This window comes from Eleutherodactylus coqui, chromosome 1 (genome assembly GCF_035609145.1).
Source record: "Eleutherodactylus coqui strain aEleCoq1 chromosome 1, aEleCoq1.hap1, whole genome shotgun sequence".
NCBI lineage: Eukaryota > Metazoa > Chordata > Amphibia > Anura > Eleutherodactylidae > Eleutherodactylus > Eleutherodactylus coqui.
Genome location: NC_089837.1, coordinates 41336710 through 41362669, shown reverse-complemented (window position 1 = coordinate 41362669; position 25960 = coordinate 41336710). Strand labels below are relative to the sequence as shown.

The window sequence follows — 25960 nt, the reverse complement described above, 5'->3', positions numbered from 1 at the left end:
CCGTTCCTCCCCGCTCTCTCCTGCAGCTCCCCGCTCCGTGCCGGCACCCGAATCTTCAGGGACGAGCACAGCGATACTCGGATAAAGCAAATTACTCGAGCGAGTAGTGCTTTTCCAAGTACGCTCGCTCATCTCTAATCATAATCATCTGGACCAACACCGAACAAGAACTAATAAAATTCCATGAGAGATTCAATGCATTCCACCCCACCATAAACCTGACATTAAGCTACTCATATACCGAAATCAACTTTTTGGACACCACCATAAAAATTTCAAACAACTCACTACAGACATCCTTATACTGATTGATCGGCGCACATACCTCAGATGGGACAGTTACCATCCTAAACACATCAAAAAGTCCATCGTCTACAGCCAGGCCATCAGATACAAACAGATCTGCTCCAACCCAACAGACAGAGAGGAACATCTATAACAACTTAAAAAGGACATTTTTAAATCAGGGCTACCATCCCACCTCAATTGATGACCAAATCACCAGAGCCACCAGGATACCCAGAAATCAACTACTCCGATACACAGAAAAGGAAAGAAACAATCGTGTACCTCTAGTAGTGACCTACAATCCGCAACTAGAGATACTAAGTAAAACTGCAAAGGAACTCCACCATACCCTACCCAAGGATGACTGTCTGAAAACCATATACCCGGACCCTCTGCTTCTGTGTTACAGGCAACCTCCAAATTTGAGGAACTTTATAATCAGGAGTGTATTGCCCTCTGACACACAAAAAGGAACTAATCCCTGCAATGTAAGGAGCTGTAAGACCTGCTCACATGTACTGACCGTGGACAGGATATGGATCCCAAACACACAGCAGGACTATAAGATCCCACGGACATTCACATGTTGCAGTCTGATGTTGTGTACCTGATCATGTGTAGTAAATGTCCTGTTGGGGGTCTTTAGGTTGGAGAAACAGGGCAAAAATTAAAAAGCGAGGATGAGGTCCCACCACCACACAATTAAAGAGGGAGAGACAGAATTACCTGCGGCCAAACATTTTTCTAGTCATGGACACAACATAGAACATATACAAGTTACTATATTAAAAGACAATTTCAAATCACAAAGCCATAGAAGAATTTGGGAGTACAAATCAATAACAACTTTTGACACTTTCAACACAGGCCTAAATGCTTTAAGAGGATTCATGCGTGACTGGGAAGTATGAGAAATCTGTAGCACAAATAACACTACCACCTGGTGACCCCCTAACACTAATTCAGGGACCATAAAACTTTTACATCTTTATCAGTGGACTATTTAAGTATTTTTATTAATTTCTCTACTCCTCCTTTTCTGGAAAAAATAATATTTAACTTCAAATTATTCCCACCATGTCTATGCCTTGTCATATATATATATGCCTCTTCAGATCCTTTTTATTATGCCTGAGGAAGAAGCAAGAACCATGAGTAGGTTTGAAACCTCGCTATAAAGTCATGTATTTTTGTTAGCATTTAAAGGGTATCTTGTTGAGAACAATTGCATTTAGCGGCCTAAGACATAGAGCAAAAAATATATGCAAATAATAATGCTTTATTTCATATAATTGCAAACACACAAATATAAAAAAAACATGCATAAAAAGGAGAACTAATGCCCATTCAATCGACTATAGATGGGTATAGGTATCTATAGTCACATCGCACTACCAGAAACACTGGTACTATAATTTCCTAATAATTACTAGTCTTATATGTAAGACACAAAATGTGTTTGTTTGTGTCAGATACAAATCCACAGTTCTGGTCCGATATGAGTGAAATTTAGCTTGAGGGTTCTTCAGCACCAACCGACGAATACTGGTGTAATTTAAAAATCGAAAACTCACCGACTTCCCCAATATTGGTTGCCAATATTGCACACTGTATTTTCCGGCCCCGTTAAAAACAATAGACAAGGCATTCCGAGGGAACGCCCAAAGATAGGGCATGCTGTTTTTTTTTTTTTTTTTACACCGCACTGCAATACAGGAAAACATCACTCATATATTTGACCCCATTCAAAAGAAATGCGGTTCATATTCGTCAATCTCACAACGCACAAACCTCGCACCGTACTCTCGCCATGTGAAAGCGGCCACAGAATCGATCTCTGCTTATCCCAGGTGGCAGGAATTCATTTATTGATGATTTTCCAACCCGATCGGCTGGAAGGTTGTTCCAAGCATCTAATTGGTAATCCCCCTTTAATGTGGTGACGTCTCTGAAGACCCCGTTTCTCTGAATGCTCCTAATGGGGGGTTCTGTATATCACACATGATGATGTCCCTGTATGATTTAGAGTCTCTCCTTTTCTCATAAAGGGCCGGCAGTACTGGAACCCTCCAGTTCTCTCATGTCCTCATCCAAAATGGTCCTCATGAATGACCCACCGAGGATGGAGAAGACCAGCAATGAGATTACCAAGAGGATATTAAGCTTCACCTTAGAGATCATCTACCTGCTGACCGGAGAGGTAAACTGTTCTGTATTTCTCAGTTCTTATGGCTCAGGTTACGCAGCGACTTTGGATCTGAAACAGGTCAAAATGACCAAATCTTACATTATAGCTTTGTGACCTTGTAAATTAATAAAAGTGAAAAAGGGCAATAATGGTTTCCATGAACTATGATCCCAAGTAATCCAATTTCTTACATTTGCCCGGTCACATCAGCTTGTAAGCCGCATTGGGACCAGATTCACCTCCCTTAGTTTACAACGTCGTAGAGCAATATTGCAGTGTTAGGCCAAGTGCCATGTGTCTCGGCTGAAGTCACCAGGTAGCCCTATCCTTATTGCATTATTGAACAAGTGTTTTGCCAACTGGAAAACAACAAGTTCGGATGCGTCTTTAAAGAAGGACAAGTGGGTTAATACAACACAATTTATTAATAAAATGAAAACAAAGGTTTGGCACCGTGTTAGCTGTGAGAGGGTGAGACAGCCTCCAATATGTGTACATTGTTCTTGTTACTGTATATAGTCCACTACTGTGTGTTTTATTATTTGTCCACAAGAGGTCACTGTTCTACAGAAAAGATTTTGGTCAAGCTGTGAGGTGACAGGACCATAGTAGCCTGTGATTGGAGCACCCGTTGCCTGGTTACAGCGTACGCACGGGAAGAGAAAAAATAAAAAGCCTGCGTACACTGTAAGGGGAGCGATCTGAGTGGAGCTACGGAAGAGGGAAGGAGGTCGTATCCTGAAGGGACAAGAGCTGCAGCGGATTCAGATTTTGACCAGATGCCCGCTGTATGGGAGAAGACTTGCTTCCGGGGACGTTGCTGAACAACCAGAACGAGACGGGCTATTGTGTGTACAATACTGGATGCCGCTGAGGAAGTGAGTAATGGCTCTCTGCGGTACGGCACACTTTTCTGGAGGAGCCCCTCATCCGTCTAGACTTTTTGGCTGATCATACAGCAGAGCGGTCTACGTGCACTAAAGACACCATATTTTGGCGCCAAGTTACTTGGAACTGCGTTTTGGCCTGTAGTTAGATTAGGTAGGGTTATGGACCGTGTCAGGCCACACTTCAGCGGGATCGGCATAGTGGCTGGCAAGCCACATCCAGCGGTCAGTAAGAACCTTCTGGAGAACATTCACCTGGCTATATAGCCGCTGTTCTTTATACACGTCCCTTATTGTATTGGGTCTGGGGGGATAGAGTCAGTGTGGGTAAGTTTGTAAGCTATTGTGCCGCACCGCCGGTACTCAGATCACTCTCCTTTTCATTTGTTCCTTAGTAGCGGTATTAATAGGTAACAAGGGGCCGGTTTATTTAGGCCTGCCTGTTAGGTAAAAGCATAGTCTATTATAGTAGCGCCCTTTGGGGAGTACAGCGCTGTACAGCACAAGGGCCTCAGCCATCTGGCTGAGTGTATGTGAGTTTTGTCGGGTTACCTATTGTTTGTGGTCACGTGGGCCACAGAGACGTTTTCCTTGTCTGTGACTTCGCTGTATCCTGGGGAGCCCACCCCGGTACACGGCTTACAACTTGGCATAGTCAACAGGATACAGCGACCATTATGGACGGGAACGCGGCAGAAATTAATCCAGTGGCGCCGGCCCAGGGTTCAGCTCAGGGTGCCCCAGCACTGCCATTACAGCCCGCGCCTGTCACTTTAGCCCAGGTAGGATACTTGTCAGTTGGGGCATTAATGCAGCAACTGCCCAAATTCAACGGGAAAAACATGACGTTGCAGGACTGGGCCGAAAGGGTGCGAAGCGTGGTTAAAATGTGCAACCTGACCTCTGAGGTGCATGCGGAAATAGCATTGGGGGCCTTAGAGGGTGACGTAAGATGGACTGCAATGGTGCGGCCCGAGTCAGAGAGGGACACCTTAGACAAAATATTGTCCTTGCTGTAAGGAGCTCAAGGGGGACGCACCAAGGTAGCACAATTGCGAATCCAGTTCTTCAATCAGTCACAGCGGGAGGACGAAACTTTGATGCAATATTCTAATGCCCTACAGGAGACATTGAATGAAGTGCAGCGGCGGGACCCAGAGGCTATGGGAGCCTTCCGGGGGTGGAGCGGCTATTACGCGACCAGTTCATAATAGGGTTATCCAATAAGTTCTGGCAGGACAAGATGCAAGAGATAGCCTGGGCGACGCCTGAACTGACGTTCTACCAGGTTTACCTGGCTGCAGTAGAGAGGGAAGACGAGACCATGCCTGTGGCTGTGAAAGCAGTAAGTAGCACCGGAGTGACCAAAGGTCGATCGGGTCCGGAAGACTCAGAGTCCCTGAAGGATATAGTCCAGGCCCTGCGGACAGAGTTGAGAGAACTCCGAGTAGAAGTGTCCCAGATGAAAGCGGGGTCACCTCAGGCTCCAGAAATGGTCCCACCACCCCTCCTGGCTCCATCAAGGATAAGCCAGGTGCGTAGGCCCACCAACAGAGGTCCTTCTAGTGTTTGGAGATCGCAGGGACCCCTCTGCTGGTACTGCCGACAGTATGGCCATATCGCCAGAGAGTGCCCGATGCTGGTGGAGCCCAAGCCGCAGTTAAACTCCTGACCGCCGCAGTAACAGGGCGTCCTGCGGCAGTTCATCAAGGTCTAAGTCCTGTACGCGATGATCGCGATCTGTATGCCAACAGCCCTGTTATGGAAGCTGAGATGGAAGGCAAGAAAGTACGCTGCCTAGTTGATACTGGGTCAGAGTGCACCCTGATGCCTCTGGAGTTCTTTGAGAGACACTTCAGCCACATGATAGAGCCAGAAGATGGGAGTGTCATCAGATTGACGGCTGCAAATAACGGAGAGATGGATGTACGAGGCATAGTCTGGATGTGGGTCCGCCTGTTTGGGCAGAATATTGGCAGGCAGGGGGTCATACTGGTGGATCACCCCTCGAGGAAAGGGTTAGATGTAACACTGGGAATGAATGTGCTGAGCGACCTAGACCAACATCTTTATGCCAAGGAAGGACCTTAATACTGGCAGCGGGCCACCTCACATCGGCCGACTCAGAAGGTTTTGCAGCATATGGTGAGGAGCTACAGTCTGCAAAAGAGCACCATGTCCGATAAAGCTATTGGGCGTGTGAAGGTACCACTGAGGGCCCTGATGAAGAGCCCTCCATGACGAGAACAAATCTTGATGCTGCCGGTAGGAGCTGGGAGGAAGCTGAATGGGTTGGAGGTTTTAATCGAGCCTGCCCCCCAAGGGGAAAGATCAGCCCATCCCCTGGTAGCTCGGGCTCTTGCCACTGTTAAGGATGGATGTGTGCCAGTACGCTGCATCAATGTTTCGGACAGTGAGTTGACTGTTCCTGGAAATACCCTATTGGCCGAAGTTTATGTGTCTGAGGGGGACATCCTTCGGCGGAGAGGCTTCACACTACAGCCAGATAAGAGGTCAGCCTGGACCTTTGCAGTAGAGGTCAAGCAAAAAGAGGCCCCGACGTCGGAGTGGAACGATCGAGTGATTATGTCCCTGATGGGGGTGGATCTCCGGTTCCTGACTCCGGGGCAACAGATGCTTCTGGGGGGGACTCTGTGGGAATTCCAGGAGGCATTCTCGAGGCATGATGAGGACTTCGGGTGTGCTTCTGGTATCGAACACAAAATCCCTACCGGCAATGCCACGCCAATCAGGGAACGGTACAGACAAATCACACCCAAGATTTACCAGGAAGTGAAAGAGATGGTGGCCAGCAAGTTGGAAACCCGGGTGATACAGGAGAGTCAGAGCCCTTGGGCTGCCCCAGTGGTCCTGGTGCAGAAGAAAGACGGGGGTCTTCGGTTCTGTGTAGACTACCGGAAGCTAAATGCACAGACCCTTCGGAATGCCTACCCTCTTCCGCGGATTGAACAGTCGCTGTCCTCCCTAGGTCATGCCAAGTTCTTTTCAACATTCGACCTGGCCAGCGGGTATTGGCAAGTGCCCGTGGCCAAAAAGGACAAGGTGAAAACAGCCTTCATCCTACCCATGGGACTCTATGAGTTTAACAGGATGCCGTTCGGCCTGACTAATGCCCCAGGGACATTTCAGCGGTTGATGGAGCATTGTCTGGGTGACCTCAACTTTGAGTCGGTATTGATTTACTTGGACGATGTGGTAGTGTTTGGGACCTCCTTTGAAGACCATCTTCAGAAACTTCGACAGGTCCTAGGACGGCTGCGAGACCATGGGCTTAAAGTCAAGCCCAAAAAGTGCCAACTGTTCAAGCAGCAGATAGAGTACCTTGGGCATGTGGTTACCCCAGAGGGGGTGCACCCCGAACAAAGACCCTACGGGAGGTGCAGGCTTTTCTGGGGTTGGCCGGGTATTACAGAAGGTTCATACCCAAGTTTGCTCACCTGGCTAGTCCGCTAAATGAGCTGCTGAGAGGCACGGCCGGAGGACCCAAGAATCGCCCCATTGAGTGGGGGTTACGGCAACAAGAAGCTTTTGAGGCGATAAAGAAGGTTCTAACCAGTGCCCCGATCCTGGCTTATGGCACGGTTTGACACCCCGTTCTTGTTGTTCACTGACGGAAGCCTGCATGGTCTGGGGGCCGTGCTGTCTCAAATTCAAGATGGATGTGAAAGAGTGATTGCTTATGGCAGCCAGTCTTTAAGGGAGTCGGAGCGCAATCCCAACAACTATAGCTCTTATACGTTGGAACTTTTGGCACTGGTGTGGGCCATGACTGAAAAGTTTGCGGAGTACCTGACGGGTGCCAAAGTGACTATGATGACGTAAAATAACCCTTTAGCACACTTGGAGAACACCAAGAGATGGATGGCTCGCCTCTCCAAGTACCAATATCGTATCCGGTTCCGTCGGTCGGGGAGAGAAAATAGCAATACGGATGCGCTTTCCCAAGTTCCCGTAGGATAGCTGACCCAGAGTGGTGATGAGGAGCTAGAGAACATCGAAATCCCGGATCTTGGCAGGGCACCCACTTTCCAGAACATAACACATTCAAGTGGGGTGGCATGAGGAATGCCAATGGTGTTGGGAAAGACGTTAGCAGATTGGGAGAGAGTCCAAAACAGCTTCCCGGACCTAAAGAAAGTAAAGCAGTGGGTCCAGAGCAAAATATGGCCTCGGCCTGAAGAGCGGGCCAGCTTAACTCCAGAGGGTCAAAGGCTGCTAAGACAGTGGGGTAAATTGAGCATTGTCCAGGGGGTCCTGTGCAGGACCACATACGTACAGTCAGAGTTGCAGTACCGACAACAGATTGTCACTTGGGACTGCGTTTTGGCCTGTAGTTAGATTAGGTAGGGTTATGGACCGTGTCAGGCCGCACTTCAGCGAGATCGGCATAGTGGCTGGCAGGCCACAGGCAGCCGTCAGTAAGAACCGTCTGGAGAACATTCACCTGGCTATATAGCCGCTGTTCTTTATACATGTTCCATATTGTATTGGGTCTGGGGGGATAGAGTCAGTGTGGGTAGAGTCAGGCCTGCCCGTTAGGTAAAAGCATAGTCTATTATAGTAGCGCCCTTTGGGGAGTACAGCGCAAGGGCCTCAGCCATCTGGCTGAGTGTATGTGAGTTTTGTCGGGTTACCTATTGTTTGTGGTCACGTGGGCCACAGAGACGTTTTCCTTGTCTGTGACTTCGCTGTATCCTGGGGAGCCCACCCCGGTACACGGCTTACATTAGCCAGTAGAGCAAAATGTGATTGTTCCTAGCAAGAGAAACCACGTAACCTTGTAGATAGGACACCTTTAAAGGTACGTGGTTTCTCTTGCTGGGAACAATCACAATTTATTAATAAAAATGAATAAATGCTAAAAATAAAACAAAGTTACATAAAAATAGGTGATATTGCATAAACATTTGGTAAACCATTCTTAAACAATGGTTACATCAATACATACATCACCAAGAGCCTTAAGTATACTTATCTGCTTTGTGCATCAGCCTGAGAAGCAATGGCAAAAAGTCAGAGAACAGGGGGCCTCTTGGGAACCACACTGTGAGAGGGCATTCCCCAACACGGGTCCAAAATGCTTCTGACACATTACAATTTGGCTCCTGTTTCATACACTATAACTACTTAGTCATATGCCATATACTCCAAGCTTTGCAACTAAGATGTTAGCAATCTGAGACACCCCCCCCCCCCACCACCACCATCTGAAGTAGCCAGCTTCATTGATGACAGGTTCAGAATCAACAAGACTCAATTCCCTAGACAATGATGATATCACAGAATTAACAAGACTCAACAGATTCATGGTGATACAATGCATATGGACAGAGATTAAACAAGCCTATACAAACGGAATTGTAGTTAATACAATTAACATTGTTCTGGTAATTGTAGTTGATTCGATTAACATTGTTTTGGATAACTAAGCCTACACCAAACAGGTTAAAAGTCCACATGAGTGTTCAAAGCATTTCGTATTTAAGATACAAAATGGAGCATAAAGGAACATAAACAGCCATTTATATAGGCTTGCATTACAATAGGATACTAAATAGAGGGCTACAAATAGCCAATTATATTTGCACAACAACAAGCTAAACACATCCTGATTGAAGCCTGTACAGCTCTGATGTCAGTAGATGTCTGACAGGGTACTCATACTGTATATTGCTGGCCACCCCGCTACTTCCCATACTGCAGTACTGGCTTTAGTTGTGTAATGGCAGAAAGTGAAAGCCCCCTAGGAAACCCTGAATCCAAGATTGCATTGGAAAGAATTATAAGAAGTAATAAGAACAATCCAGTGTCCTGTATAACGGCTTCCAGACCTTCCAAGTGAAGGCGAACAAAAGAACTGAACAGCAGAAAATGTGAAGATCGGCTACCAATATGGTCAGTTCTGTGTGGTGGGAACCAATGAGCTAATAGTAATGTTGTAGGAGCAATGAGAATGGTAAGTAGGCTCCTTGTAATGAGGAGGAAAGGGCAGCCAGGAACCAGCAGGATCACATGGACTGAGTTCGGCCTGGAGACTTGGACTTTTGCTATTAGTTTGTGATCTGTATAGAAACATAGAAGACTGACAGGAGGAGGAGCACAAGGTCCATCTAGTCTGCCTTTATATTATTTCAGACTGCCTCTGATTGTTGGAATGAAGGGGCTGCAGAGCTCGGCTGAGTACTGTGCCTCTTCGGCTGTCATCGTTGCCCAGGAGCTACAAACAGGCGCATAGATGTCTTTGGAATTCTATTTGTCTGTCTTCAGCTCCCCGGCAGAGCCAATAGGCTGTACAAAATAACAGATATAAAAAAAAAGAAAAGAGCAGGTATCATTTATGTTTTCTTGTAACTTGTCAAGCAAATGATCTCGTATTCGCCTTAATATTTCTTTTAGACGAAATTAATCTTGTGGATGGGGAAGAGAGAGCATTGGGATAATTTATGGGGGGTAAACCAGGGATGGTGTTGGGAAAGCATAGGGGAGAAACAAACAAAAAAGGAACCTCAACTTAATTTCCTCTGTTGCTCTTTTACTTGAAACAGTTCAGGTTATTCTGCTCTGTTGTGGGTTTAGCTTCATATTTTTCCATATTCAATTTGTTTAAAGATTTGCACCCCTAGCAATTGTAGGTCTATTGTGGAAATAGGGCATTCAAACCTCTCAATGAGTCTTCATGAGTAGCTAGTTTGTTATTTTTTTAGTGCAAAAACGTTTTGCATGATCTATGCAGTGAGATTGTGTTTGAATGGGGGAGGGGGTCTTACGCTTTCCAACTTCTAGCTATTAGGAGTTTGACTGTCAGCAGGATGTGGTTGACCGTCCTTATAAACTCAGTGGGGATCTTCGGATCTTCTCTATACGAATGAAGAGAATGGCTAGCTTGGGGCAAGAAGAGATCTCTGCTGATGCCATTTTGTTTATTAATTTAAAGACCTCTTGCCACAGGGAATGCAGTTTCCCACAGCTCTAAAATATATCCCTTGACCCCTACTTAGTCTCCAACACTCATCTGTAGTATTTGAGGGTAGCTATCTTGAAGGGTGAATAATACCTTCTGGTAGTTACTACTTGCACATAGTGTAGACCTGTGGGCCCATGTAAACTTCTCTACAGAATATGAGGCCCTTAGATCTTTCTCCAAGTTTAGGATGTGAGCTTTCTTGAAACTCCATTCCCCCTCCACTACTTCTTTAATAAAGATCTTGTTGATAAATTTTAGACTAAGATGGTAAGGAGGAGTAACTGTAGAAGGTTTTCATTTTTGCATTCTCCATAAGATCAGACATGTTCATTACTTCCCCCACCCTCCATCTGTCCACCGAAAGGCAGTCTGAGAGAAACTCAAGGACCCTTATTGGTACTAAAGCCCGTTTCTTAGGGAAGTGAGACCTCAAAATCCGCCGTAGGTGCACCCATGCTTGTACTGAAGCTTTAATAGTTGGACAGTCTGGCATTTGGAAGGATGAAGCCAAGGGTGCTGCTAATATTAGATTTCTCATGTTTCTACCTTTGAGAGTTGTCCTAGTGATTGCCAACCAATCCCGTCAGTTAGGGAGAAGCACAGCCTCATCTATTTTATTAGGTTTGCCTGTGTGTAGGCCTGTAGGTTTTGAATTCCCAGACCGCCCTACCTCCTTTGAGCCATACATAATGGATGCTGCTACTCTTAGCCTTTTGATCCCTCATATGAAGGACATCATTTGTCTTTGGAAATCAATTTATAGTTTTCTGAGAGCACAGGAGTGGGAGCGAGTGGAAAGTATACAGTATTTTTGGAAAGATCATCACTTTAACAGAGTAAGGGTGCCTACTAGAGATGAGCGAGCATACTCGCTAAGGACAACTGCTTAAGTGAGCATTGTCCTTAGCAAGTACCTGCCCGCTCAGTAGAAAAGGTTCAGGTGCTGGCAGGGGGCGGGGAGCGGTGGGGGAGAGCAGGGGGGAATGGAGGGGAGATCTCTCTCTCCCTTTCCCCCCCCCCCCCCCGCTCACTCCCACAACTCACCGCTCACCTGCGCCGACACTCGAACCTTCTCTTCCGAGAGGGCAGGTACTCGCTAAGGACAATGCTCGCTCGAGCAGTTGTCCTTAGCGAGTATGCTCGCTCATCTCTAGTGCCTACCCACTAGTGACATATTTTCTTATGATGCAAGTGCCTCACAGTGCAGAGAGAATTTTGCGATATTGCTCAGTATTGTCAATAGGGCTGGCGGCAGCAGCGTCAGCCCCATTGAAAACATATGGAGTACATCGCAGACTTCTGCAACAGCTGTGAGAGCTATGGCGGGGACGAAGGAATCCGCCGCCACAGTTGTCACAGCACTCAGCCAATGAGACCAGCGCTTTTTGGAGGCAGGGGTTTTTCAATCCCCGGCCTCCAGAAGACAGAAAACGACTGCCAGGGCTGGAAAGATGAGCCAGACTACTCTTCTAGGTGAGTAAAATTTTTTTTTTTTACTTTTTTTTACATCTTGGGAGGATTTTCAGAGAAGGACTTATATTTCAAGCCCTTCCTTTAAAATCATCGCTGTGGGGGTTGCCTACAACCCACTGCTTTCAATAGGGCCGTAGCAGTGCCGACCCCATTGAAAGCAATGGGATAGCATCATGGATAATTGAAAATCATTCGTTTCATAATCATGTGTTTTCACTCTCGCAGCGCAAGAAAATATATCGCTAATGGATTGGAGCCCTAAGAAGTCTTGGTCTTTTTGGATTCTTTTGTATAGACTGTTAAAATATTTGTTTGGAATTTCCTCTAGTGGGAATTTCAATCCCGTACTGAGGTTTGGGACCACTGGCTCTTCACACAAATAACGATATTCTTTTTCATAGTGTTACGTCATCCGCAAATAGTCCAATTTTATGTTGTCAGATTGACATTGAGATACCTCTTATGTTGGTATTTCCCCTAATTGCTTCTGTGTAGGGCTCGATTTTGAAGAACAGTGGGGAAAGGGGGCACCCTTGCCTGTTTCCGTTTGTTATCTCGAAAGTGTTTGATAGAACATTGTTGATGAGGACTCTTGCCGAGAGTGCTGAATATAGGGCTTTTATTGCTTTTATGATTGCCCCTTTGAACCCAAATTTGTGTAGGACAGAGAATGCCTATCCTCAAGTGATCCTGTAAAACGTCTTCTTCGCAACCAATGTGAGTATCAGAGAAGACGTTCGCAGGCCGACCATTTTTTGCATTAGATTCAGGATTCTTCTGGTGGCGTCTGAGGTCTGTTTTCCTTTTACAAATCTCGCTTGGTCGCTATGTACTAGGGATGGTAATGTTTTTTTATTGGTGTTCAGCTAAAATCTTGGCATATAATTTCAGATCACTACTAGAGATGAGCGAGTATACTCGGTAAAGGCAATTGTTGGAGCGAGCATTGCCTTTACCGAGTACCTGCCCGCTCGAGATGAAATGTTCGGGGGCCGGCGGCGGGCAGGGAGCTGCGGGGGAGAGCGGAGCGGGACGGAGGGGAGATCTCTCTCTCCCTCTCTCCCCCCCTGCTCCCTCCTGCTGACAGCCGCTACTCACCGCTCCCCCGCGGCGGCACCCGAACGTTTCATCTCGAGCGGGCAGGTACTCGGTAAAGGCAATGCTCGCTCGAGCAATTGCCTTTACCGAGTATACTTGCTCATCTCTAATCACTACTTAAAAGTGAGATGGGCCTGAAATTTTCTGGGGAGGTTGTACTTTTTCCTGGCTAGGGAATTGCCACAATAATGGCCTGGAGCATCTCTGGGGAAAGACTCCCCCTTTCATGGCCATATTAAAGGTTTTAGTCAGTTTTTCAGTTAGCTGGGAGCCAAAGATTTGGTAGTATTCGTTAGAATAGCTGTCTGGGCCTGGTGCTTTTGTTTGTTTTATACTGTTGAATAATTTTTAATGTTTCTTGGGGAGTAATGGGTAAATTTAGGGACTCTAGTTGGTTTTGTGTTAGCGTAGGTAAGTGAATCAATCAGAGAAAGCTGTAGGTTTGTTTTTTTTTGGGGGGGGGGGGGGACAATTGGACAATTTGGAGTAGAACCCTCCGAAGGCCTCACTTATGTTCATAGGGTTACTAATTTTGTCATTTAGTTTGCTATCTATCAGATGAGGTATTTTTGCTTTGATTCTTTTTTGTTTAACCCTATCGCCATCAGCTTACTGAATTTATTATTTGATATATAGTGGGTTTTGTTAATAGTTTTTATAGTGTTTTCATGGCTTTCTATTAAGAATCCCTTCAATTTGGCTCTAGTTTTCATTAGTTCCAAGTTGAAGGACATTGAAGGGTTTCTCTTTAACTCGTTCTCTAATTTTTCTAGTGATGTTATCATGTCTTTTAATATTTAGTTTATTTCCTTTTTGTGCTGTGACCCAAATGGATCATCGTCCCTCTTATCACTGTTTTGTGGGCGCTCCATAGGACAAATAGGTTTATCTCTGGGGATTAATTGAAATGGAAATACTCTTCAATTGATTTGCATATAGTTTCTTCGTATTTGGGGATTTTCATTAAATAGGTATTATTTCTCCATGTTCTAGGGATTTTCATGTTTTGGGATAATTTAAGGGCTGCATAGATTGGGCCATTATATGACTATGTTGCTATTCCTATTGAGGCCTGGTGAATTTTTAGGGAGCAGAAAGAATTCAAATAGAAACATATCAATTCTGGAGAAGGAGCGATGTCTCGCCAAGTAAAAGGAGATTTCTTTGGCGCTAGTGTTCATACATCTGTAGGTGTAATATAGTTTGGTGATTTTCTCTGTGGGTTGTTGGTGGCCATGTCCTTGTCTGTGATTATATTGATGTCCCCACATAACACCAGGACGCCTTTCTGGATCTTCTTTATTTTCCTTGCCATCTTGTTCAGGAATTGGATTTGTGTTTCCTCCTCACTGGGTTGCTGTCCTGTCTTCTCTCAATTTGCTGTGTCTGGGACCTCTACTGTTTCCCTTTACTTTTTGTGTTGCGGCTGCACTGGACTTGTTATGGAGGAATGGGGCTAATGTTGTAATATGGTGGCTTATTATGCATCTGAAACAAGCTCACTTATTATGCATCTGAAGCATGGGGTCACTCCGCGCCTCTGCTCCAGGCATCTCCTCTTTTTACATGGAAGGTCCTGCGACCTGTTTGTAATCCTCCTGCTCATTTATGGCAAAGAAGTCTGTCAAGCTTTTTGGCCCCGACTTCAACTGCCACTTCCCTGTCATGTCCCCCTATTGGTATGGCACTGTGGGGTCCTCGGTGCGCTGTGTGTCTTTTGTTTTTTACATCATTGTGAGGTGGGCACGGAGCTCACTCACGTGTCTGCTAGCTCCATCCAATTCACTCCTTCCCTGGCACTATTCTTCTATGTCAGGGGCCTCTGCAGGGCAATTTCTCAGCTTCAGGTGCTCCAGTAGCCATGATTGGCCACATGTACATCCCCGAAAAATTAGCCTGCAGCTTCACTGGTTGCGCTAAGCTGGAAACCTTCAAGGCATCCGATCGGGCTGCAGTGTCCCGTATCTTGAGCTTTTCACCATAGGGAGGACTGTGGAGGCTTTTAGAAAGGCATTCTTGAAAAGTTAGCCCATGGCTTTGCTGGTTGCACTAAGCTTTGTTAGGCTGGAAGCCTTCGCGGCATTCAGTCAGGCCTCTCTTTTTGAACCTCTTGGTGTGGGAAGGACTGTGGAGGCTTTTAGAAAGCTGTAATGTGCAGCAGAAGGCCCGATGCTGCCGGATTTTGCTGGCACCAGATTGGAGCTCTCCTGCTGCATGTCCTCTCCCAATGGCAGATAGGTCACCCAACTGATTAAAACTTTTGATATGTCGCTCTATACAATGGGAACACAATCTCCCGTCTTTTATTGATGGAGGAATACACGGTTCAGTTCTCTATGTGTCTCTCTCCCTACACAGGATTACACAATAGTGAAGGAGACATCGGGTGACGGTACGACTCCCAACCGCCTTCGCCATGAGTCAGGAGGATGGAGCAGGAGCCAGAGCCCCATCACAGAGGCTCCTCCTCACTTACTGATACATGAGCAGAAGATCCTAGAACTCACCAACAAGATCACTGAGCTGCTGACTGGAGAGGTGACACTGCTGGGAATGCTGGGAAATTATACAGTAACAGCACTAGAGGAGTCTGGGTAATGACGGTATGATTGTGTTGTCAGGTTCCTATAAGGTGTCAGGATGTTGCTGTCTATTTCTCCATTGATGAGTCGGAGTATTTAGGAAGACACACATATCTGTACAAGGACGTTATGATGGAGAACCACCAGCCTCTTACATCACAGGGTAAGAAGAGACCTACAAAATACATAATGTTATAATATACACATACTTACTCTGTATTTTTCAGATTATTAGATGCATTTTTAATTGGAAAAAATAGGTGAAAAGGTTTAGGCTTCCAATAGTCTGAAGATATATGAGAAAGGTCTGAATAACCGACCAAAACATCACAATGTCTGTGAATTCTCTCTTATGCATGAAATTCTTTGTGCAAGATAAAAGTGCAGAATTTCTTTTTATATACTGTACATGTTCCATCTAGACTCCCCTTATACTATCTCAATACAATAATTGAGGTTCTGTATATCACACATGATGATGTCCCCGTATGATTAGAGTCTTTCCTTTTTTCGTAAAGCACCGGAAGTACTAGAACCCTCCAGTATCTCCAGTTCTCTCATATTATCCTACAAAACAAAAACAGTCCTACTTTTGAATGACCCACCAAGGATGGAGAAAAACAGCAATGAGATTACCAAAAGAATATTGAACTTCACCTTAGTGATCATCTATCTGCTAACCGGAGAGGTAACATTTTCTGTATTTCTCAGTTCTTACGGCTCGGGTTACACAGCGACTTTGGGTGTAAAACAGGTCAAAATGACCAAATCTTACATTATAGCTTTGTGACCTTGTAAATTAATAAAAGTGAAAAAGGTCAATAAAGGTTTCCATGAACAATGATCCCAAGAAATCCAAACCTATGGTTGACGAATAGTTGGATTCCTTTGGGCATTAATAATAATAGTCCTTATGTGTATAGCGCCAACTTATTCCGCAGTGCTTTTAGAACACAGGGGTCCACCGATGATACAATAGGCACATATAGTTGGAAACAATAGTAATGGGGCCTGCGCCAACAAAAAAAAGTAGAAAAAATAACATGCAACAAGGGGAGGAGTTGATGCAGCAGGTGCAGAGAAATGGGGAGTGTGGAGTGTTGTAGCAGTGTGGAGTGTTTTAGAAATGGGAAGTGTGCAGTGGGAGGAGTGGGGCAGATTGTGGAGGGTGAGGGTGGAATTGGTCTCCAGATGCTCCACTCAGCCTCCATACACATAACACTAAACTCCTCGATTGATGTCATGGGAGGCTATGTCATTTTTTTTAGGGATCCTCTTAAGGCTAGTATTATATCCCAGATGAAATTTTCAGATGCAGCCTGATCAGAACAGGGGATTTTCATAAGTGGGTTTGTTTCCTGTTCCTTGCGTTCCTGACCAGTCTTCTCTCTATTTGCTGACCCCTACTGTCTCCCTTCACCTTTCGTGTTTTGGCTGGTTTGGATTTGTTATAGAGCAACTGGGGCTAACGTTGTAAGATGGTGGCTTCCCTGACTCTGGCCATATGCTGGGGCACATGGCTGTCTCCTCTCCCTGCTTTCCTCCATTTCTTTCCCCTACTAATGTTCTGACTGGGTGCCTGGGGGGCAGGGGATCAGGGCAAGCCCGTTTTACTATATTTCTGAATCAAGGGGTCACCTCGCGTCGCTGCTCCCAGCATCACCTTTTCTGGCTTGGAAGGTCCTGTAGCCTTCTCGTAGTCCTCCTGCTCTTTCATTTCAAAGAAGTCCATCAACCTTTTTGGCCCTGACTTCACCTGCTACTACCTTGTCATGTCCTTCTGATAGAGCATTGTGAGATCTTCGGTGCGCTGTGGATCTGTCAGTTTTTTCTTTGTTGCTGTGAGGTGATGGGCACAGAACTCACTCACATGTATCTTCCAGCTCCATGTAGTTCATTTCTCCCCTGGCACTGTTCTCCAACATCAGGAGACTCTGCAGTGCCAGTTCTTGGCTTCAGCAGCTACGGTCTGCCGCCGTGATAAGTCACCCCGGCATTCTTGAAAATTTAGCCCACGGCTTTGCTGGTTGCGCTAAGCTATGGTAGGCTGGAAGCCTTTGCGGCATTCAGTCAGGTCTCTCTTTTTGATCCTCTTGGTGTGGGGAGGACTGTGGAGGCTTTTAGAAAGCTGTAAAGTGCAGCAGGAAGCCCGATGGCGCCGAATAGTGCTGGTACCAGAAAGGAGCTCTCCCGCTGCACGCCCTCTTACAAAGGTGGATAGGCCACCCAGCTGATTAAAACTTTTGTCATATTGTTCTTGCAGCATCCCATAGGGTGACTCCGGACACTGGGCATACTTGAGGAGCTGGGAGGGTAAGGTAGACGCTTGTTATGGCGGCACTTACCAGGCTCATTCCCGGAGGGACACACGTAGCCTCAGCCAGGGCAGCGCTGGGCCTCTTCTGGACATCCCTAGGAGAGGGATGGCCAATAAACATGCAAACAGGCGTAGTTGTCACGGGTTATGCCACCGTTACGTTACCCATCGTCATGACCCTCGGCAGTAACTAAATGAGCCGCAGATGTGTGTAACGTACTTCAGGTCCCTAGGAACGGTCAGGGCCTGGCAAAACATTACTTTTTATGAAATTTGTAAAGGGCAAAATTATACAAGATGGCCATTCAGGCAAAACAGAAGCAAAAGAGGTCAGGGAGGAACTCAGGATGACACCAGTTCTGCAGGCCAAGTTATCTGACAGGTACCGCTCCTGGAAGGGAAACTCTCCTGAGGAGGATAAGGGTAGGGAAACTCCACAGACACTCTAGGTTATAGTACCTCTGCACGGGGATCTCGAATTTGACTCTCCACTCGCACGCACACTCTCTCACTCTCTTCTCCGGCTCTCACTCCTCTGTGGTTACTGGCATATAAATCCTCAGGAACCACTCCTCCTCTTCCATCTCTTCAGCACATGAGGGTTGGAGGTACCCCCATGTGGCCGGCACTCCACTCCAGATTCAACCGTTGAAGATCAGGAATAACCCAAAATACCTCTTTAAACTCACTCATACTTATAATCTCAAGCATACCACGTGACTTGACAAATATTGATACATTTCAGACATCTCCCAGTCTCATGCAAACATTTAACTCTTCATTTGCTGCGACTGCGCAATGCACATATCAAATGACTAGACAATCTGCACACCGCATCTGCACAAGACATGACAGGTATGACACTTATGGAGGGGCCAGCAACACAGACTTCTCACCACTACACTCTATACCACATGTGTCAAACACAAGGCCCGCGGGCCGAATCCGGCCCGCTGCCTCGTTTCATGTGGCCCGCGGCGTGCCGACGCTGCTCACCACTAAGCTATTACCAGCTGGAGTGCTGCAGCTCCCCGCTGGCATATTAACATTTTTCACAACACTTCTGCCCTATTCAGCAATTCCAGCAACCTGATTGGTTGCTTGGTGAATCAGCCAACCCAAACAACCAATCAGGCTGCTGGAACTGCTGAATAAGCAGAAGTGATGTGGAAAATGTTAATATGTGAGCGGAGGGGAAGCAGCGCAGACAGCAAGGAGGAGGTAAGTATGTGGTTTAGGGGGGCTAATGGTGGCTGCTGGGGGGGGGGATTTAGTGGTTGCTGCCGAGGGGGGTGTTAATGGTGTTAATGGTTGCTGCTGGGGGGGGGGGGGGGTTAATGGTGGCTGCTGAGAGGGGGGGTTAATGGTGGCTGCTGAGAGGGGGGGTTAATGGTGGCTGCTGAGAGGGGGGGTAATGGTGGCTGCTGAGAGGGGGGGTAATGGTGGCTGCTGAGAGGGGGGGTAATGGTGGCTGCTGAGAGGGGGGGTAATGGTGGCTGCTGAGAGGGGGGGTTAATGGTGGCTGCTGAGAGGGGGGGTTAATGGTGGCTGCTGAGAGGGGGGGTTAATGGTGGCTGCTGAGAGGGGGGGTTAATGGTGGCTGCTGAGAGGGGGGGTTAATGGTAGCTACGAGGGGGGGTAATGGTGGCTGCTGGAGGAGGGGGGTTAATGGTGGCTGCTGGAGGAGGGGGGTTAATGGTGGCTGCTGGAGGAGGGGGGTAAATGGTGGCTGAGGGGGGGGGGGGGGTTAATGGTGGCTGAGGGGGGGTTAATGGTGGCTGCTGAGAGGGGGGGGTTAATGGTGGCTTCTGAGGGGGGGGGATAATGGTGGCTGCTGGGGGGGGTCACTATTAGGGCTTGTTCACATGGGTATTTCGGTAGCACAAATACGCTGTGTATTTGCGCAATCAAAAATTGCTAATGCCTGCATATTTAGGCACGGAAAAAAGAACGCAGATGGGCCCACTGAGATGGTGCCCAAATATGCAGTGAATACATAGGTTTCCTGCGTATTCACCACATATTTGCACGGCCCATTCACTTCAATGGCCTATCGAGGTGTGTAGTACGCAACAAAATAGGTCATGCTGTGTGAAAATATACATCATGTGAATGAACTCACTGAAATCAATGGCTTCTATTCACTGCATATTATGTACGCAAATACGCTTGTGTGAACAAGCCCTTACTATACTGTCTTACAATCGGCCCTTTGAAGGTCACCATAAGCCCGATGTGGCCCTCAGTGAAAATGAGTTTGACACCCCTGCTCTATACAGTGGAATCGCAATCTCCCATGTTTTGTTGATGGTGGAATACTGGGTTCAGTCCTCTACATGTCTCGCTTCATACACAGGATTACACAATAGTGAAGAAGACATCGGGTGACGGTACGACTCCCAACAGCCATCGCCATGAGTCAGTAGGATGGAGCAGGAGCCAGAGCCCCATCACAGAGGCTCCTCCTCACTTACCGATACATGAGCAGAAGATCCTAGAACTCACCAACAAGATCACTAAGCTGCTGACTGGAGAGGTGACACTGCTGGGAATGCTGGGAAATTATACAGTAACAGCACTAGAGGGGTCTGGGTAATGACGGTATCATTGTGTGTGTCAGGTTCCTATAAGGTGTCAGGATGTCGCTGTCTATTTCTCCATGGAGGAGTTGGAGTATTTAGAAGAACACAAGGATCTGTACAAGGATGTCCTGATGGAGAACCACCAGCCTCCGATATCACAAGGTAAGACGAGACATATAAAATACATTGTTATAATATACACACTTACTCTGTATTTTTCAGATTATTGGATGCATTTTTAATCAGAAAAAATAGGCTTAAAGGTTCAAGCTTCACATCACATTTTATCCATCCATCATGCATATACGTGTTAATAAAAACAAATATTCAAAGGCAGTGCTTGACATTCCAATAGGCTAGAGTTGGTCAGATATCATTGAACAGTTCATTTTTTGAGTGTGTTTTGCCTTATTTACTTTTGTACACTTTATTTTTTGTATGACAGTAAAGCATAGCATAAAGTACTTTTGTGTCCCATGAAGAAATGTATGCTTAATAGAGATGAGCGAATATACTCGCTAAAGGCAATTGCTCGAGCGAGCATTGCCTTTAGGGAGTGTCTCCCCCGCTCGAGACGGAAGGTTTGGGTGCCGACAGCGGGCAGGGAGCTGCGGGGAAGAGCGTGACGGAACGGAGGGGGGATCTCTCTCTCCCTCTCTCCCCCCCCGCTCCCTCCTGCTGACAGCCGCTACTCACCGCTCCCCCGCGCCGGCACCCAAACCTTCCGTCTCGAGTGGGGAGATACTCGCTAAAGGCAATGCTCGCTCGAGCAATTGCCTTTAGCGAGTATATTTGCTGATCTCTAATGCTTAACATACACACTTTTTGTTTTACACTATAGTCTATAGGAAACCTATGGAAATGTAAAGCATTTCTCAAATGCCAAAGAACCACAACTACAAAACCATAAAAGAAAGACTTTATAGTGATAAATGTATATGTTTTTCTTGTACATTTAACACCTATACTAAATAATTGATTAAAAACGTGATGTGAAAAGCTGTTTAACCCTGAAACGGACCCTTATTAGTTTGACTCACAAATGGACGGCTCTGTTACACATTATAGCAGGACGACTTGGGTAATGGTCAGGAGACGAGGAGGATTTTCACTGTAAGGCTCTGTTTGTGGATGTTGGCTCTTCAGTTGTCACCTATTGGACTAATTACAGCAGAGATAGTGGTGGAAATGTAGAAGAGCTGATAGAAACTGATCCGCCATTTAGACTACTTTTTTGCGGAGGAGTATTGATTTTTAAATAAAATTGAAAAACATTGTGTAGTAGGTCCACTTTACAACAAGATGAAAAATTGCACCAAAATGACATCTGAAATAACCCTCATACAAAGCTTTAGGCTGGGCTCACACGGGACGGATTTGCCGCGGAAATTCCGTGCGGAATTTCTGTGTGGCAAATCTGCCTGCGGCTTATTCCTGGGATTAGCCAGCCATGTGGATGGCATTGGGAAGAATCTTGTCCACACGGGGCGGCTAATCCGTCGCAGCACAGCAGGGCGGACCCGGCGATGCGGTGCGGAGTTGATAGCCGCAGCATGTCAATTCTTTTTTTTTTTCCGTTGTGGCCTCACTCCTCTTTATGGGGAGAGAAAGCCACAACGGAATGCCAGCAGCCGAACCACTCCAAAACTTGCGGCGAAATGCTGCGGGTTTTGAATCTGCAGCTCTCCCGCGGAAAACTCGAAACTTTTGGGTGCGGCCAGGCCGCGAGATTTCCGTCCTTTGGGAACCCAGCCTTAGAATGCTGGAATCATGTTTGTGTCTATAAAAAGAAAATCAAGGCAAAACTAGACATGCAGTTACATATCGGGGAGATATACAAAATATTAGAGTTGTGGCATGATTAGATGAACGGTCTTTGTATGAGTGAATGAGGACCTAGTGGATTAATACCTATTGGCAGTAATGCCTTGTGTAAAAGGCTTATTATACAAGCACATATACCACAGATAAGATACTACACTCATTGTCAAAAAAAATCAATCACATAGAAGTTGTCGGTTTGCTGCTAAACTCAGCATGCAGTTACATCTCAGACAGATATGCAAATGATTAAAATTGTGGGGTGATTAGATGAACGGTCTTGTCACCTGAGGCGCTAAAAGTGGTTCCAGGGCCTATTAAAGGTTACTTGTCTCTAGTGGACCTCTTTTTCTGCTTGTTTAGAGCTGGTTGACCACTAGACAAGCCTTTATGATGCAATCAAAGAGATTTTTCCCAGTTAACAATGTTTGAGAGGGGGGCGCATTATTGGAATGTGAAAAGCTGGGTGGTCGTATCAAAGAATTCCCTGCCATATGACACAGGATACCATATCGAACCCGCATGGCTCCATGCCCCCGCCTATATCACATCTTGCATCCAAGCTGAAGGTGGCCCAACAAACCAGGACCACATTTAAAACAAATGGGAAACATAATGAAAAGGCTTATATTGCTTCCTGATGGAACCCCTACTGGCTTTGACCCCCCCCCCAAAAAAGCCCTCAAACTGCTTAAAAAACTAAGAGTGTGTTTCTAACCTATCAGGAATATTATAAGTTTTTCTACTTTTATGATTAGGGGGGAAAAAAGTATTTAAAGGGGTTGTCCCGAGGCAGCAAGTGGGTCTATACACTTCTGTATGGCCATAATAATGCACTTTGTAATATACATTGTGCATTAATTATGAGCCATACAGAAGTTATAAAAAGTTTTTTACTTACTTGCTCCGTTGTTAGCGTCCTCGTTCCCATGGAGCCCGACTAATTTTCGCCCTCCGATGGCCAAATTAGCCGCGCTTGCGCAGTCCGGGTCTTCTGTAGTCTTCTATGGAGCCGCTCGTGCCAGAGAGCGGCTCCGTGTAGCTCCGCCCCGTCACGTGCCGATTCCAGCCAATCAGGAGGCTGGAATCGGCAGTGGACCGCACAGAAGAGCTGCGGTCCACGAAGCAAGAGGTTCCCGGCGGCCATCTTCACAGGTAAGTATAGAAGTCACCGGAGCGCGGGGATCAAGGTAAGCGCTCCGGTAAGCTGTCTGTACGTCCCTGCATCGGGGTTGTCTCGCGCCGAACGGGGGGGGGGGTTGAAAAAAAAAAAAACCCGTTTCGGCGCGGGACATCTCCTTTAATCATTTATTTTTAATCTTAACAGATAATCCTAGTCAGAACTCTGAGGAAAACTTCATGTTGTCACCTAATTATAAAGTAGAAGATGAAGATATAGTACAGCATTCTGCAAGAGAAAACCTCCTTACCCTTCACTTACAGCCAGGACATCACAGTACAGATGAGAAGCCATACTCCTGTTCAGAAAGTGGGATATGTCTTACAGATCAATTTAATTGTATTCTACATGAGAGAAGTCACACAGGGCAGACGCAGTTTCCATGCTCAGAATGGGGAGATTCCTTTAGAACTGAAGCCAAAGTTAAAGATCATCTGGTAATGCATTCAGAACAAAAAACTTTTTCCACTTCAGATTGTGGGGAATGTTTTACAGGAAAAATAGCTCCTATTTCACACCAGAGAACTCACACAGGTGAAAGGCCATTTTCATGTTCAGAATGTGGGAAATGTTTTATTCTAAAATCGGATCTTGCTAAACAACAGGCAGTTCATAGAAGAGAGAAACCATTTCCATGTTTAGCATTTGGGAAACAGTGTAATCAGAAATCAGAGCTTGTTAAACATCAGAGAATTCACAAGGGAGAAAACCCATGTATATGTTCAACATGTGGGAACTATTTTACCAAAAAATCAAGTCTTGTTTCACATCAGAGAATTCACACAGGAGAGAAGCCATATCTATGTTCAGAATGTGGGAAATATTTTACAAAAAAATCAAATCTCATTTCACATCAGAAAATTCACACAGGCGAGAAGCCATTTCCATGTTCAGATTGTGGTAAGTGTTTTACACAAAAATCAAATCTTGTTTCACATCAGAGAATTCACACAAGAGAAAGGCCATTTTCATGTTCAGAATGTGGGAAATGTTTTATCCTACAATCGGATCTTGCTAAACATCAGAGAGTTCATAGAGGAGAGAAATCATTTCTATGTTTAGCATGTGGGAAGCCGTGTAATCAGAAATCAGAGCTTGTTAAACACCAGAGAATTCACAACGGAGAAAATCCATATACATGTTCAACATGTGGGAAATATTTTACCAAAAAATCAAGTCTTGTTTCACATCAGAGAATACACACAGGAGAAAAGCCATATTTATGTTCAGAATGTGGTAAAGGTTTTACAAAAAAATCAAATCTTGTTTCACATCAGAGAATACACACAGGAGAGAAGCCATTTTCATGTTCAGATTGTGGTAAGTGTTTTACACAAAAATCAAATCTTGTTTCACATCAGAGATATCACACAGAAGAGAAGCCGTTTCCTTGTTTAGAATGTGGGGAATGTTTTATAATAAAATCAGAGCTTGTTAAACATCAGAGAATTCACACAGGGGAAAAAACATATTCATGTTCAGAATGTGAGAAATGTTTTACAAAAAAATCTAATCTTGTTATACATCAGAGAATACACACAGGAGAGAAGCCATATTCATGTTCAGAATGTGGGAAATGTTTTATTGATAAATCAAGTCTTGGTAGACATGAGAGAAGTCACACATGAGAAAATCCATGTCCTCGTTTAGAATGTGGTAAATGTTTTATAATGAAATCAAATTTTGTTTCACGACAGAGAACTTAGGCCGCCTGCAGACGGGCGGGTTGGATCCGGCGGCGAGGATTCTCACCACGGGACCCGACCCGAGCACCTGCAGAGAGCAGCGCGTACTCACCCGCGCCCGCGGCTCCGGCTGTTTGATGTGCTGGCTTGCCGAGCCCTGCAGAGAAACAGAACATGAAAATGTCAGATTCTTGTTTGGAATATGGGAATGCTAAAAAACAAAAAGGTTTTTTAGCACATGAGAGGTTATTATTAGAGATGAGCGAACCTACTCGGCCACGCCCCTTTTTCGCCCGAGCGCCGCGATTTTCGAGTACTTACGTACTCGGGCGAAAAGATTCGGGGGGCGCCGTGGGTGAGTGGGGCGTTGCAGCGGGGAGTGGGGGGGAGAGGGAGAGAGAGAGGGCTCCCCCCTGTTCCCCGCTGCTACCCCCCGCTCTGCCACGCCTCCCCCCGCCCCCCGGCGCCCCCCAAATCTTTTTACCCGAGTACGGAAGTACTCGAAAATCGCGGTGCTCGATCGAGTAATTACTCGAAACGAGTAGGTTCGCTCATCTCTAGTTATTATCAGACATTAAACTCCCATTAATTTTGTAAACAATATATTTTAGTACATTTTTACAATATTGCTTACCCCTTAAGGACATGGCCTATTTTGGGCTTAAGGACCGAGCCTTACTTTTCAAATCTGACATCTGTCACTTTATGTGGTAATAACTTTTTAATGCTTTTACTTATCAATGTGATTCGGAGATTGTTTTTCATGACATATTGTACTTTATGTTAGTTTAAAAATTGCATCAATAAATTTTGTCTTTATTAGGGGAAAAAAACCAAATTTACTGAAAATTTGGAAAATTTCACAATTTTCAAA

General features: G+C 45.7%; 1 protein-coding gene across 1 annotated transcript; it reads left to right on the top strand.

Annotated features, from left to right (window-relative positions):
* Positions 1–2363: 2363 nt before the first annotated feature.
* Positions 2364–25422, top strand: LOC136607859 (zinc finger protein 271-like). Its single transcript, XM_066589068.1, has 6 exons — positions 2364–2488; positions 15278–15664; positions 16020–16189; positions 20175–20354; positions 20439–20562; positions 23549–25422. The coding sequence occupies exons 2-6, from the start codon at positions 15631–15633 to the stop codon at positions 25027–25029; spliced, it is 1989 nt and encodes a 662-aa protein (XP_066445165.1). The 5' UTR covers positions 2364–2488; positions 15278–15630; the 3' UTR covers positions 25030–25422.
* The last annotated feature ends 538 nt before the right edge of the window (positions 25423–25960 follow it).

Excerpts from the sequence above, each read along its gene's own strand:
- LOC136607859 (XM_066589068.1), top strand. The coding sequence starts at position 15,631 with ATGATGGAGAACCACCAGCCTCTTACATCACAGG. Across the intron at positions 15,665-16,019 it reads CCAGCCTCTTACATCACAGG|CACCGGAAGTACTAGAACCC; the intron begins GTAAGAAGAGAC and ends TTTTTCGTAAAG. Across the intron at positions 20,563-23,548 it reads CCAGCCTCCGATATCACAAG|ATAATCCTAGTCAGAACTCT; the intron begins GTAAGACGAGAC and ends TAATCTTAACAG.